This window comes from Mauremys mutica, chromosome 1 (genome assembly GCF_020497125.1).
Source record: "Mauremys mutica isolate MM-2020 ecotype Southern chromosome 1, ASM2049712v1, whole genome shotgun sequence".
In the NCBI taxonomy this organism is placed as follows: Eukaryota; Metazoa; Chordata; order Testudines; family Geoemydidae; genus Mauremys; species Mauremys mutica.
The window spans coordinates 133,881,364-133,897,889 of record NC_059072.1 but is presented as its reverse complement, the minus strand read 5'-3'; the positions used below and the strand labels follow the sequence as shown (position 1 = coordinate 133,897,889).

The 16,526-nt window shown below is 43.2% G+C and overlaps 1 protein-coding gene across 3 annotated transcripts in view; it reads left to right on the top strand.

Annotated features, from left to right (window-relative positions):
• The first annotated feature begins 12,080 nt into the window (after window positions 1-12,080).
• Window positions 12,081-16,526, top strand: part of NTF3 (neurotrophin 3) — a 60,952-nt gene continuing 56,506 nt past the window's right edge. The window contains exon 1 of one of the 3 annotated variants that reach the window (XR_006576188.1): window positions 12,081-12,573. Coding sequence is in view for 1 of the 3 variants with exons in the window: in XM_045001757.1 (XP_044857692.1) it covers window positions 12,556-12,573 (18 nt within the window). In the remaining 2 variants the exon portion in view is untranslated. Of the gene's footprint in view, window positions 12,574-12,958; window positions 12,993-16,526 lie in introns of those variants that run through there. The other 2 variants (XM_045001757.1, XM_045001758.1) reach the window with 2 other exon arrangements.

Below are 16,526 nucleotides of genomic sequence, written 5' to 3'. Positions count from 1 at the left end.
CCTTGCCCTGCTCTTTCACCAGCACAAATCCAGGGACTACAATGGAGATACTCCTGATTTACACCAACATCAGGCCAGAAAGCGAGATGATCAGCATCTTCAGCTCTGAGGATTAGGCCAGGATTTGTTTAAGAGAAACTGATATGGGGTTGAAAAGTCTGAGCAGTAGTTACATAAGCCACTGATCTGCTTCAATTTCCTTCTCACGTGCCAACAACAACAGGGAAATTTGCTTTCTGAATCAAACCTGTAAATGAAAATGGTAAATGTATTCAAGCAGCAGTCAATGAACAGGACTCCTGCCAGATTCAACGCAGTACATGCATTCACTCATTGTCATTTGCACAGCAGCCAGATTAAATCTGTCTCTGTTATTTAGCGAAATTTTGGCATGCTACATAGAAATGAGGAGAAAGTTTTCAGAGCTTTCGTGTGGTTGACGACACCTCCACTGCCATCCTCTCCCTCACCATCTACTCTCTATTATCCTTCTCCTCTCCCCCTTCTTCCTGTCTTTCATCAACTCCTCCCATCTCCTTACTCAGTTGAATTCTACCACCTTAAAAGATAAGGATGAGCCAAGCTTGAAACACACTGGCAGATGTGGGAAGCTTGCACTACAACGGCCCAGACTGCGTTCTGGGGTTCAAAAGCGTACTTAATTCCACCACTTTTCAACAGGAGGGGATGGATAACCCAGTGGTTTGAATCCTAATCTGGGATTTTGGAGACTCAGGTTCAATTCCTTGCTCTGTCCCAGTCTTCCTGTAGGAATTGGGAAAGATATTTAGGCACTTAAAGATGCAGCTAGGCACCTAGTAGGATTTTGAAAGTGCCTAATTCTTATAAGTATGAGGTCTTGAGTGTAGTATAAATGTGCAGGGAGATTATATTAACATTTGTAATTAGACTAAAAAGTACAAATATTTTAACATATCTTGTGAGTATAATAACAAACTACATATATGCAATTTGCATTTATTTTAATTGAATACTACACTAACTGGATAAAGAGACAAACATAGGGAGAGAAACTAAAGTGAAAGAATAAATGGTAAATTAAACTGACTATATCTGAACAAGTGTATCAGAAACTAGTGGTATATCTAATTTCAAAAATTTATGTTCTCTCTACAAATCTGCTAGTAATTCCATTTGCTTTGTAAGATTTTTGTAGATGTCACAAAATGCTAGTACCAGCTGTCATGCATGTAATCAGAAAGGAGGAGTTTAGAAAGGAGCATTTTCAATGCTTTAAGGACCATGTGGGAGAGCCGGTTGAAAAAACAAACAAACAGAATTTCTGTCCCACAGGAAATTTTAATAGTTTGAAATTTGAATCAGGAAAAAAAAAGTCAATATCAAAATTTTTCATTAAATGGAATATTAAATTGATTTGGAAATGTCATTTGACATTTTCCATAACAGTGAAATGCTTTGCTATTCCTCAGTCAAAATATTTAGTTTAGGTTTGTTGAATAAAATCAAAATACTTCACTTCAATTTAATACAAACATTAATCTGTGCCTATCTGAGCTTCCACTGTGCTTCATGGGAGTTTAGGTGCCTCACGCTCCCATTCTCCTTTGTGGGCTGGGATCCCCATTTAGATTACATCTTCCAGGCTGCACCTTGATCACGTGATTTCCACAATGTACCACTGTGGTTTAACTGGGATGGAGATGCCAGTGCATCCTAGGAGATGTAGTCCATCCAGGGAGCCTAGAGAGGAGAATGGTGGCCTGAGACATCTGAATTACAACTTCCTTGAGGCAATGATACAACTGAGACAGACACAGATTAATAACAAACCAGCCTCCTTGTTTTGTTTTTATTTGGGTTGACAAACCAAAGTATTTCAATTCAGGGTCAATTAAGCTCAAAACAAAAATACTTCATTTTGATTTTCCCAATGGAAAACTGAAAAAAATTCAACAAAAATCAGAATTTTCTGGCAGAAAACCCCAACCACCCACATTTCAGTGGAAGATTCCTAACCCGCTCTACTTTCAACCTGATTCTCAGTCACCCTAAAGCAGTGATTCTCAAACTTATTTGATCATGCCTCCTTTCTTTGTGTCTAGAAGTTTATGCCCCTCCCTCACTTCACACAAGTACATATACCAATAAAAAATAATAAAAATCAACATGCAACTCACCTAATATTAAAAAAACCCAATAAGGCATTGATTCAAACAGAGCCGTTTAAGTATCTAGTATGTAGCTCTCCAGCCACCCAACTCTGAAGGCAATGCCACCACCAGCAGCAGTGCAGAAGTAAAGGGGGCAATGCCATACCATGCCACTCTTACTTCTGCACTGCTGCTGGCAGCGGTGCTGTCTTCGGAGTTGGGTGCTTAACCAGCAGCTGCCGCTCTCCACTCTGCCATCTCATGCTCTCCAGTTTGAGAGCCTCCTCCCTAAAGCCACTTTACACCACTCTGCCAGTGAAGAGGGGCTTGAAAGTGGGCACAAAGGATATTTACATTCATTTTAAAGGCCTTTTACACTGGCAGAGTGGTGTAAAGTGGCTTTAGTGTAAGTGAGAATCAGGCCCTTAGAAGCCAACCTTGGAAAGCAGAGAGAGTTTCTGAAGTGCCTGTTAATCTGATAAAGAGAATATATTGCTGATCTTGCAAGGAACAAATGGGAGTTAAAGCATCAGTCTGCACTAACAATTGACACACTCATGAGGGGTTTTCATAGCTATAGCTAATGGAAGGGAAAGGCTTATTTACTTTTCAAATCTTTTCTTTGACAACGCAAACCAAGAGCAGTGGCATTTCTCAGCAGAACTGCCGCTCCCTCCAGTGTGGGATTACAATGTTTACCTCCTCAGGGACTGAAGAGAAGCCCTCCCATTGCTACTGTTATGCCAGCCCCTAATACTCAATGTTAGTCTTGCCTGCCTGGTATATGACATCAGCAGGCTCAAGGGAGCTGTGGAAAACTCATCAGTTTGGCTCTTTGCATCAGGAAAACAAAGCTGGAACACTTCACCATACTTTCAAACGAAAGCAACTGATCTCTGGATCTCCTCTGATAAGGCTGCCCTCGACTTCTGCAATTCATAGATTCCAAGGCCAGAAAGGAATATCATTATAGGGTTGCCAACCCTCCGGGATTGTCCTGAAGTCTCCAGGAATTAAAGGTTAATCTTTAATTAAAGATTATGTCATATGATGAAACGTCCAGGAATACATCCAACCAAAATGGGCAACCCTACATTGTGATCATCTGGTCTGACCTCCTGTATAACACAGGCCATAGAACTTCCCCAAAATAATTCCTACACCATGTCCTTTAAAAAAAACATCCAGCCTTGATTTGAAAATGTATTAAGGGAAGACCCATCCTTGGAATAATCTATGGTTCGTCCAGGGCTCTTATGGTGTTCTCCTCTTGATTACTGCATATAGAAGATGTAAAGTGCCAGTACCATACACAGCTCTCATTTACACTAGAAACCATACTTTAGTTCAGTAGAGCCCAGTCTGCTGCTATTGACTTCAATGGCAAAATACCCAAGGCCTATTCTCCATTATCTTTCTCCATGTTTAGTCATTTTCAACAGAAGGCAGTGGATGTACAATGCTGCAGTTCTGATGTGGTAGTGTTTTACAGCCTCTTTGCACTAGTGTGAATGAATAGACATGGTACAAAGCAGTGGGTGTATCATAAGTCTCGATTGACCAAGAGCAGAATGTAGCTCATATTCTTCACAATTCACTTGCTGTCATCACCATGGGCAAAGAAAGATTGTGGCAAAGTAAGTGGACTATACACCAAGTTGTATATTTTCATCAAAGTAATTTTGACATAAATGGCTTGTCATCAAAACTGAATTTTTGATGGCAAACTTCATTTGATTACATTTTCCATTTTGTGGGGAAAATGAGCATTTTTACCAGAATCTGAAATTCTTTTTACCACAAGGTGTTTTCAAAACAGATTTCTTAAGCCAAAATGCAAACAAGTTTTCAAAAACATTTTTCAATTTTCAGTTTGTTTTTCCATAAACAAAAAACAAACCCATTTTTATTGGAAATTTTAACAAAAATGGAAAAAAGGATTTTTCAACCAGCTCTACTGTATTATGATATAAATGAAAACATTTATTGAAATCCTGAAGTTATATGGAAATTCCCATCAACAGATGCTTAACACTAACTTGATAATACAGCTGCAAACTATCATGCTTCCATGTCGCATCTGGGTTCTGGACACACATTTCTGAGCACAAAGGATGATAATTTAAAGCCCAATTGTGGCTTTTAGTCACTGGCCTAAGTAGAAAGTGGTGTGGAACTGCACCACCCTGAAGCAGAAGGGATTGGGCACCTGGCCAGAATGGGTGGAGGAACAGGATCATGGCCCCACCTCTTCCCTCTTCCCTTTGGGATGATTTGCACCACCAATGTGCACAGGGGAAGCAATCTCTGTGTTCTTCTAAATTCAGGGACTTATTGTCCTGGTCCTTCTTGAAAGCTTCTAATGTCCCACCTCTGACCCACTGAGAGTATTCTGTTCTCCCACCCAAGAACTGGGGACAATCTGGCCCTTATTAGGGTGGGTGATGTGTTGAGGTCTTGATTCTGACCACATATTGTGCATAATTGGTATACATGACCCCACACATGCATAGCACCAAAAGGTGAAATTCTCTATGAATCTGAGACATTAACATCAGCCTGTGCACTGAACAGTTGCTGCCATGGGACACTGCAGCCTTTTAGAAAGAGTTACTGTAGGTCATGTAGGCATATCCAGTTAATCTGTTCTGGAAGATGAAAGTGAGCCATAAACTGAGTAACATTTGGGAGATTTCAGCCATAGGCACCGATTCCACGCACACTCTTGCCTGAAACTGTCATACTTGGAGCACAATATCTTCTATATTCACAACCCCCTTTCCACGAATGCAGCTGCGTCACTATAGCGCTCAGTGAGGACGCTACCTACGCCAACGGGAGACCTTCTCCTATCCACATAGGCACTCCACCATCCTGAGAGGCAGTAGCTATGTCGATGAGAGAAGCCCTCCCAGCAACATAACACGGGTATAATGCGTCACTCAGGGGGGTGTAGATTTTCCAAACCCCGGAATGATGTTATACCAACATAAGCCTGTAGTGTAGACCCAGGCTCCCATGCAAAACCCAGCATTCACATGGATTTGTTCCTCCCCTTGGTGGAATTTGTGCCACCATCCCTTCTTTTCCCCTCCCCGCCCCCATACATGCATCACATACAGCCACATTTTTTAATCTGTAATAGTGAGACTTAAGTTCTTCCCACTTACACTGTTGTAAATCAGGAGTAACGCCACTGAAGTTAATGGAGTTACTTTCATGTAAAGCAGGTATAAGTGGGAAGAGGGGCAGAGCCACTACATTTGAAAAATTAGTGCAAGGATAATTTCATCAACATTCTTTTGATGTTCTTCATTTTATTTAGCTGCGTCAGAACACCATCCCTAGGAAGACACATTGGAAGGAGCAAGAAAATTATCCTGAAAACTTGAGCTGTGACATGTGGCAATTCCTCTCTGTGCAGGGAAAGGCACATTGCATGGTTTTTCCAAGCAGAGCCTACCTTAGATGACACATCACAGCATAAAAGTCAGTGCATGGGGGAGGACTGAAAAGACCATGTGCTACCAGGGCTGGCTCCAGGCACCAGTGTAGCAAGCAGGTGCTTGGGGCAGCCAATTCAAAGGGATGGCATGCCGTCCGGTATCAAGGCGGGTTGTCCAGGTCTTTGGTGGAAATTTGGCGGTGGGTCCCTCATTCCTGCTCTTCCTCTTTGAGCTGCCGCCGAAGAGGAAGGGAGGGAGGACCCGCCGCCGAAGAAGCAGCTTGATTGAGCTGCCGCCAAAGTGCTGCCACTCGTCTTTTTTTGTTTGTTTGTTTTTTGTTTTGCCTCTTGGGGCAGCAGAAAAGCTGGAGTCTGCTCTGCATGCCACAAGATCTTTCAGTTTTAGCTGCTAAATCTGGCAGGGCATTCCTATGAGGGGTCCTCAAGTAACATATGCCTTATACCACAAGTGTTGTCAGGTAAAGCGTCCTCAACCCCTGTATTTCACATCATTAAAGATGCACTCCTTTGTCTCATAGTCATATGACTATTTCCACTGATGTCAATGGAAAGTCACATAAGTAAGGGCTGCAGGACTGAATCCTGCCCTTACAATACACTTCTAGATTTCCAAACCCATGGCACTGTTTTCAAAATAACCACCTGAGGTGGAAGAAAAAAAAAGAGTAGGGGAACTCTAAGATGGGTAAATGTCAGACAAAGCTTGACATGTGCACGATAACCCTATGATGTAACAACGTGAGGGGCCCCATAAAGTTTTCAATTGTTATTTGTTTTGGAAAACTTGTATGAGTCATGCATTGGACTTTGCCACTTGTGAGCAATGTATGACCATCCCTATCTTGTTGTAATAAACACTCTGTAGCACTCCACACATCACAGAGTTTCTCCCTCTCCTTCCTCACAGGATACTAACCTCAGTTACTATTTTGGTCCTTGTTATGCTTGATAAAGAAATGGCTAGATTGCATGACTGGAATGAGGCACATGACAGACAACAAAACATGTGAGTAGAAGCCTTCACATGGTCATAAGTGTGGGTGAAACAGTGACCATATTTAGCAGAGATCTGCCACAACCAACTAACAGAACAGTAATCAGCATGAGCAAAGAGATACGTTGTTCAAGGTTACAGTTAGATTATAAACTTCAAGTGGGCAAGAACTACATCTTGTACAGCACCAAGCACAGTCGTTATTCAATAGTAAGTAATAATAATACACTGGCTTTTTCCAGTAATTCTCCTTTTTCACTTAAAAATCAGAATCAAGCAGTTTGTAATTTCAATCACTTTCTAGCAACCCTGGTAGAAAATACTATCGTTTAGATTGAGGAGGGCACTGCCATTCTAAATTCCTCTTTCTTATTGCTTCTAATTTTCTTTGACAAGTTTACCTTTGAGCTGAAACTTCATATGCTTGGTCTCTATCCAAATAAATTTGGGAGGATGGTCAGAGGTGGATTCTGAGGAAAAAATGGTTCAGTTAGTTTTTAGTGAAATAAGTGGGGAAACAAAAATACCTCGTCAATTGAAACAACAAGGAGTCCAGTGGCACCATAAAGACTAACGGTATGTCTTCACTACCGGCCGGATCGGCGGACGGCGATCAACTTCAGCTACGTTATTCACGTAGCTGAAGTTGCATAACTTAGATCAATTCCCCCCACCTCCCCCAGTGTAGACCAGGCTTAACATTTATTTGGGCATAAGCTTTCATGGGTAAAAAACCCATTTCTTACCCACAAAAGCCTATGCCCAAATAAATCTGTTAGTCTTTAAGGTGCCACCAGACTCACTGTTTCTGTGGATACAGACTAACATGGCTACCCCCTGATACTTGTCAATTTAAGTGGTTCCTTTTTTTTTTTTTTGACTGCAGTTGAGCAAGGTACTTAGGCACATGTTTAACTTTAAGCACTTGATTAGTCCTATTGACTTCATGTGTTTAAAGCCGGGCACATGCTTCAATATCTGCTGAATCAGGACCTTTTCTAGCATATCTTGAAAAATTAATGAATGCTAAAACTTCAAATCTGGGCAACGTTCCTGCAAGCCCTCTGCCCTGGGAACTCCTATTGAAATCAGTAAGTTTTGCATGTGGCAGGCTTGTAGGATTGATATGTATGGCTAGGTCTAGCACACTTGCTAAGTTTCAATTTTTTAAATTGTAGGGTCAAATCATGGGATCACTGATTTCACTGGGAGTAGAATTTGGCCCATAATATTATATGTCTGTGCACATGCAGTAGCTGTAGCAGATCTTTCCATTCTGAAATTCGATCTGCACTGTGCATGCTGCCCCTTCCTCAGCAGATGGGATTTCATATGAAAGTTTGCAGAATTCAAACACTAAAGCAAGTAGTCTGCCAGCAGAGTCAGTTAAGCAAAATGTGTAAATATGCAATTAAAAGTACAGGACTGGATCCCACAAGCATTTACTACAGGCTACGTCATTCAGTACTGGGAGTTGTCCCACTGACTTCAAATGATTGACTCCTTGTATTAAACACGTGGCATTGACTGTATTCGGGATCAAGATTCGGTCTACCCTAACATACATAATTTAATGCAAAAAAAGTGAATTGATTATGAAAAATTCCATTGCCTTACTGCAGTTCCACTTTTACCCCAACTTGTCTGCTGCATGCAAAGACTATTTAAATGCCTCAGTTTGGGGTGAAATTATTTTACTTAGTATTTTTATTTTTTCTCCCCCTCTGCCTCTTCTCTCTCTCTCTCTCTCTTTAAGGATATTACAAACCCAACCACCACTTTAATTCAACATTAAAGCTGAAAATGTAAACACACTGAAGTCAGGAAATGATAACACAGACTTCCCTGAATCTGGGGAGCAACATTAAATTTCTCACATTACACAAGTGCACCAATCATGTTGATGATTGTTAATGCCTTTAAAAAAAAAAACATGGATAGTTCAGGCAAAGTAGCCAAATTAGCAAAGCTTCGGGAATCTTTGCTCTGGAATTGCCTGATTTTGTGTGTTTAGGTTCTTAAACTTAAAATTACATTGAGGTAATGTTTGCATTTCATTCTCTTTTAAGCTTTCCTGACACAAATATTGGGATCCCATTACATTTTACAATGTAAGCATGGTTAGGCCTGGTCAGCCATTGTACGTGAAACCACCAAGGACCAACTACTTACTAGAGGAAGTGGTGTTAGTGTTTCAGTAAGCAGAACTACCATAGGTAGGTCTTCAGTAGGGAGCATGAAGTCAGTGCTGATCCGGCCCCACGGTATGGTGGCTCAAAATCAAGCCATAGATATTTTAGCAAACTTCTCTGTTGGATTTCAGTGAGGAATTCTGCATTAAAATCATGGCGACAATTTTGTGCTACTAGAAATAGCGTCTTTCAGGTAAGATGTATATAGTATCTGACTCTGAGTCTTCTAGACTACCTTGGGTCATTAAATATGTACAAATTCCAATTTATGTAGGTACTTTTGCCTGTCTAAATTCTTCCTGCCATTTTAATTGGATAGCTTCCTTCCTTATTTTCTATTGTAACATTATTGGAAGGCCACAGGTAGCATTATTGCAGATAATGCTAATGGGGTGGAGGGAGCGGTGCTGAAAATCACAGTGTAGACACACCATATGTGTACATATTCAGCCCTGGTGTGAGTGGACACAACTCCAAACACATTAGTGAGCTTACAACAGTTTAAAGTAAATCCTAGCATTTCTTTTAAACAATCTAACCCGATTCCGCACCACCACTTTTCCTAGTTGTAAAAAAACCAGTCTCATTTTCACGCCACAGAAAAATCTTTACTGGATGTCTTTTTGTTTACTTCAGAGTTTTCAAAGTGATTTTGATGTTTGAAAGAAAAAAAAATCTCCTGAACTTAAGTTTTTTCTTAAACAAGTTGATTAGTAAAAGGAAAAAAATAAGTTAAGGCAATATGGAAAAATAGGGCGATACCATTTCTTTGTTTTCTCTTATTTACTTTTGAATCAAAACTACCCTTTAATAAAACGGCTCATTAAATGTATTGTAACATTTCCATTGCAGCTTGTTGTTTTTGTCAGTGTGTATCAATGCCACCATGGAAACAGCACAAACTTGCTGAAATACATGTAGCATACATATGAACACAGATCTTTCCACACCTTTCCATTTCTATTCAGTATTTCAACCACAAAGTGGCGCTATTGCAAAAGCTAACAGTTAGTGGGCAAACCCTAATTCCCTCCTTTTCTAATCACCCAAGATATAGGTAAACCCAATGAAATATTGACTTTAGCTACCCTTTTATTTACTAAAGTGCATCTCATATGTATATAAATGCCATAATAAATATACTGTTTTACTGTGTAATACCAAAATTAAATAACTAGAGATACATGTTTAAAAATAGTTTCTGTATATGTGTGTAAGTGTTTGAAGGCTCACCCAGGCCTAAAATGAACATATCAATGCTTTAGCGATCAGCACAATTTAAAACCACAAAATAAATATCACAATTACTTTCCATGGCATGTACATAGTAATATTTGTAAGTCTTCAAAGTAATCTCATTTATATTTTAAGGACTGAACTGAGTATCAGTTTAATGAAGTATTATCATGTCAGTACTTCTGAAATAACTGTTACCCTTAAAACAAATCAATCATTTTCATAGGTAACCATTCTACTCTTTGACTCTATTAGCAATAGTTTTACATAATATTGAAAGTTATAGAGGACCCACTTGTCATTCTAAGGATTATGGTGAAAATGTAGAATAAATGAACATAAACACATGTAAAAGTGGATAGAAAAATATGTCCGGAGTAGTTTTGAACCCTTTAAGGGAAAGTTTGGGAAACTGAAAGTAATGAACATATCTTCACTTCCTCTAGCTGTGAAAATAAATACCCCGTCTACAATGCTTTTTACAGAGCACACATATTTGGCAAGATTAAGGTGTCACATCTCAAATTACAAGGCGTGTTGTTGGCATGCAGACACAAGTACAGAGCAAAACCCCTCAAGTTGTGCACAATGCATGGTTCTGGTTGGTTTACCTCCCATCAGAGGTAGCCAGCCCCTCTATGCAGAAATCATTTACTTGTAGCCTACTTGTTTCCCTTCTTTTTGCTGGACTGGCTGCAATAGCGAAGTTCCCGGCTCTGGGTTGTCTTCAGAAACTTAACCCGTTGACTGCTGCTGCTGGAGCATAGTACTGGCCTGCCACAGGAAAGATTTCTATTGTTGGCTCTTCAGGAGATTAAAAAGGCACCCCGGTCTGACTGCACTGTGTGTATGAGGGGGAAGAGAATTTACATCTGACTCCACTTTTTGTTACAAAGGCTCTAAAAAAAGTCTCGATGGAAGTTCTGCAGACAGGCAAAGTGTGAAGAAGAAAACGCGTTAGAGTTGCTCAGCCTTTAAGCTACGTGTGGATTGTGAGAGCAGCAAATTTTAGAAGAATATTCTTAGGAGGCATCGGTGGAAGATTGCACTTTTTCCCTCTGAGCCTGGGCATTCAGATGTGACAATCAGCTCAGGCAGTGATGATGATATAAGACAGGTACACTGTGTATAGTACAGAGGTCCCCAATGGTGTTATTTTACTGATGATGATAGTAGTATTTAAAAAACAAAATTTTTCAATTTACAGCTGAAAATAGATCCCTAAAACGTGACAAGCCTCCAGCTAGATTTAAAGGTTGAAAGGGGACTAGAAAGATGCTCTGAGGGCATGAGGGGTGAAATCACACTATACAAAACAAGGAGGAAATTTGTTTGCTTGAATAAGGAAATACTATAAAACACATAATCTCGTAGAACTGAGATTCTTGAAAGAAATGTCTTCCCCAGAAGAGTACGAGCGCCAAACAAACGGTTTTGTGTGCCCCCTTGAGTTGGGTTATGACTTGCTCAAATTATACTTGAATCAAACAGAAAAGAAAGATGACATAAGCATTTAAATTTAGAGAGAGACTATTAGAGGCGCGCAGCTAAAATTATCAACGATCGCTGTGAGCGATCACTCTAAATAAAAAAGTTTGGAAACCAGTCACTGCTGACGGCTGATGAACTTTCCATGTTTTTGGCACCGCCCGGTCCTTTTCTTAATGGACTGATCTACAAATCAAAACGTGAGGAATATCTGGTCAGGAATCCACCCCTGGGTTCTCTTCCTACAAACGAATATTGCTTCCAATTTGGGGGGGGGCACTCGGCTGACAAAAATGCTAACCGACTAACCAACCCAGCAGGTTTAAAATTTGCAGTTAAATAAGAGGGAGAGAGAGGGGGAGAAAGGCTTATCAGAAAGTACTTCCTTCTGCTTTTCTTTTTCACCTGTTTTATGTGCCCTTTAATGACTTCTGAACGTGGGTAAGAATAGCAACACGTGTAAACAGTTTGACCAGGGTGTGTGCGCGCTGGAGAGAGGGTGGATCATTACAGTGCTAATGCATAGCCATTTGAGCTATAAAATACTTCTCTTCTGAGAATCGTATTTAAAAAGAGATGTTTATGATTTAACAAAGGAATTCTGTAAAGCGTTCCCTGGTGCTGACACTGTTCTTAATAGGAGGAGATCCTGTTAGGAGGGGGATAAAATGATCAACGGGTCTTTTAAATTGTGCTTCTTTAAAACACACACCGGGAAAATACCTTTATGGGGGATTGTTCGTTTGCAAATAAAAAAAAGGGCTCCATTTGCTGACTTTCCCAGCCAGGCAGCGTTATTGGAAAGGGTAGGTAGGGAAGGCAGAGTGTGGCAATAAAGGGGTTAATCCGCAGAGCACAGAGCCATCTGGCTGAGCTGGTTTGTTATAATCGAGCAGATTATGTTCACGGGACTCAGAGTTTAAGGCTCCTCTCCCATAGAGCAACTCTGCACAGCCCAAGCAAACCAACTTTGGGACTTTGAATGAACATATTTACATCAACCTCTCTCTTCATGTCGACTTTTCTGGAAACATTCACACGGATGCCATGGTTACTCCTACCACGGTAAGGGAAATATGACATTTTCTAATAGGGTCGTGAAGGGGAGGGGGGGTCTTTAAAATCTGAATCGAGTGGGGGTCTTGTTGAAAGATCTGCCCCACCCTCTAGAGCCTGTCTCAGTGCGTTCGCCCCCCAGACCTTTCTTTAGTCTGGAGACTCCTCGCTCGCTGCTCTCCTCCACAGCCGGCGGTTCAGGTCCGCGGCAGGGAAGCAGCCGGGGGGTCACGGGTGCTAAAGGAATCCGATTTAAGAGGCAAAAGCAAGGAAGACTCGTGGCTTTATTTTAAGAGGGGAACCAGCCCCTTCAGATACAACAAAAGGGTTGCAAAGCCTGAGCGGGGAATGCAAGGATCAGCTTCAGCACACTTGCCCCGAGGCAAGCAAAGTCAGAATGCCCAGTTCACAGACCTCGCCTCGCTCAGGTAACTAACTTCGCTGGCGCTTTTTCTTCTGCCAGACACGGAGCGCCTGTGCATGACCTTTTAAAACTACCCCCACATTCCCTTCAAACCCAACCACTAAATTCTCTGGAAGGGCCTGGAGATCAAAGGATTATCTGCACATCTGTGTCTAGGTGAACTGATACATTCACTTGGCGTTGGCAAGGCAGGAAACCTAGTCCGACGCCGTGCGATTTCTCGTCTTTGGAAAGTGCCTTCTAGGAATGTAGCAGGCAGCCACACACGCACAGAGAGGGAAATAAAAGCAGCTTCTCAACCAAACAGCTGAATCGAAGCTTAGAAAGTCAGTTACTGGCGAGGGTTGGGTTGTGGGTTGTTGTTTTTTTTTGGTTGGTTTGGGGGGGTTTTTTGTGGGGGAGGAGGGAAGAGACAAACATTTGCCTTCTCTCTTGCTCTAGAAATATGCTGTATCTAGAGAGAGGAATAATTGAGGTTGCATTAGGCTACTAAGAGGGCATTGTCTAATTCCCATATTGCAAACCAGTGATGTAGAGACGAGGACCTCTTCAATAGACAGGGATGTGCGAGATATGCTCCGCTCTGTTCCTATCAGCTCTCCGAGAAAGTCCCCTTTGCTGCTAGGCTCGCGTGAAGCGCGCAAATAGCGTGTGAAGTTTGCCCTAACGCTGTGCCTACCGACAAGTGCCCTGACAAAAGCCAGCCCTCCCAGGCTCAGCCGTACCTGCTCTGTGTATCAGAAAGTGAAGGGTGACAGACTGCAACTCCTGCCAAAGGTGTCAGCAACAGCCGACGGCAAACAACCCCGGTCCCCACGCTTGTGGCACAATGGACAAAAGCAGCCGAGAGGCGAGCGAGTGAGGAGCGATTCCAGCTGCCTGTAGTGGGAAGGCTGGTCTCGGATACACACGTGTCCGTATCAGGAGCGCTGGGTGTGCGAGAGAAAGGGGGCGAGGGGGGAAGATAGGTGTGAATGTGGGGAGGAGTGTCTAGGGAAGTGGGGCTGTATCAGTGGGGCTAGGGAATGGGTGCGTGGCGTGGTAGGCTACTGAGGTTAGGGATGTGAGTTGTTTTTTTTTTTTTTGCTGGGGGGATTAAGTGGGGTGTGTGTAAAGGAGAAAGACCGGGGGTGAAAGGATTATGCCAGAGGAGAGGGAAGGTTTATGTATTTGGTGCACATGACAGGTGAGGGGTGCAAGAGGGAACACAGCTGGGTGGGTGGGAAATCACGGGTGCGTTTGGGAGACCTTAAGGGAAAATAAACATGTGGGGGGGGGAATAGAGGAGAAAGGGTGTGGACTGGGGACAGGGTTGGGTGTGTGTGAAGTTTTTGGGGTTGGTGGGGGTGGCGGCAGGTGCTGTAGTGGAGGTATGAGATGTATGGGTGGAGGGGAAAAGGGCACAAGGCTGTGTGTTTGGGGAGGACAGGCAGCTAAGGAATGCCTGTGTGGGGTCTAAAATGAGGCCTGTAGGATTCTGTTGAGGGGGAGGAGTCTGGGTATGGAAGGTAGGGGCCCTGCGGAGGCAGAGAGAGCTTCAGGGACTGGGGGGCTGGAAAGGAAAGGGTATGCAGGGTGGGGATTGTGGGGGAAGATCAAGGGAAGTGCAAAGGTGTATGGGGAGGGAAGAGCCCAGAGTCTGCAGGGCAGGTGGCCAGGGGTCATGGGTGAGGGAGGTCAGAAGGCTGGTGGAGCCAGAAGAAGTTAGTGTGTGGTTGTGAGGCAGGGTTGGAGTAAAAGGTGGGAGTGGGGATTGGAAGGGGGGATGAGCTAATGGGGATTATGTGGGTGGGATGAAGTGTGAAGGGAGGGTAAAGATGTGGTGGGGTTTGAGGCATGTGGATGTAGGTGGGAGGATGGGGGGGCTGTAAAGGGGGTGTAGATGGGGGGAATGCCTGGGGTTCATGTGAAGGGCAGGTGAGGGGCACAAACACAAGGTGTAGTTTTAGAGGAGAGATGGGGTATGGAAGTGAGAAACACTGTAGGAGGAGGGAGAGCAAAGTGCAGGGGTATATAATCATGGGGGTGTAAGGAGTGAGGTAATGTGTGGGGTGCATAAGGGACTTGGGCAGAAGAGGAAAAAGATGCATGTTTGTGGGGAGGTAGGAAGCATATGTGGAGGAGGGGAGTGTGGTATGGGGGAACGTAAGGCACATGGGGCAAAGTGTGACAAAAGGAATGGCTATAGAGTTGTATGTGTTGGAGGTTAGTGTGAATTCAGGGCTGGGTAAGGGGAGTGTGATTGTCTGATGGGGGGATTGAGGTATAAGGTGTGGGTATAATGGGAGAAAGGCGGGGCCAGGTAAAGGGATGAAAGGGAATGGTACACTAGCAGGGAAACGGGCTATAATGTATTAGCACTATGGAGGTGGGGGCTGTAAGGTGCGGGAAGCAGAGGAAGTAGGAGGGCTGGCTGTGTGGAGGGGTAGTTAAGGGATAAGTCTGAGGGGAGTCAGGAGTGGGAGTAGAGTGTGTGGTATTATGGGAAGGCAAGGGGTGTTTGGTAGGGGCATAGATTACATTCAGGGGAGGAGGAAAGGGGATGTTGGAAATAGTTAAGGAGTGAGTGATGAGAAGGCCCGTGTATTTGTGTGAGGGATTCAGGAATAGGGTTGTCTCTCTGGGAAGTATGGAGGGATGGTGACAGGTTATGGCATGAGAGTGGGGAGGGGCATTATGGATGTTTATAAGTGAAGGAAAGGGCTATTCAAGGAAGGATAAATAAAAGTTGTGGTGGGGAGAGAAGAGGGTCAGGATGTGTGAGGGTTCATGGATAGTGTGGAGGTATGTGGGAGCAGGCACACAGGGAGAGCTTTGGGGTGGATGGAGTGTGTGTGGTGAGGAATAGGAAAGTGTGGGGGCGGGGGGGGTCAGGGCTAACTGCAGGGCAGTATGGATGTAGGTGTAGAAGATGTTGTGTAACGGTGTGGGAGGTTACATATGCCTGTGTGGCAGCGTCAGTAGTTTCTGGGTGTGTTGGTTTGGTGTAGGGGAGAGGGTATGGGAAGGGTAGATGAATTCTTGTTGCAGGTGGACACAGGTGATGTGGGGGGGATTGGTAGATGTGGTTACTGTTTGTGGGTTGGGTTAGGGATGTGTGGGTATATGGGGATTGCATGGGAGGTGTTTAGATTATCGGCAGAGAGCTTTAGAGGGAAGTGTGTACTGGGGCAGGGAGAGGGTAGTGAGTTTGGGAACATGCAGGAGTAGATGAGCTGTGTGTAAGAGCCTGTTATTGAGGGGCTTGTGTCTACGCAAATGTTATAAAGGTGTGTGTGAGCAATGCTGTTTGTGTGTGTATTGGGGAGGCTATTGGGAGAGATGTGTGATAGGGTTGCAACATGTCTGAATGTAGGGTCTGGTTGTGTTAGAATAATGGGGCGTGAGGAGCAGGATAAGTGTTTGTATGGGGTTAGAAGATGTTTTTGTGGAGTGAGTAGGGAGAGATGGCTAAACTGAATGAGTGTGATAGACTGTATGTAGGGCAGAGAAATGTTGGGGGGAGGAGAGGTGAATTGCAAAGGTGAAGAGCACCATC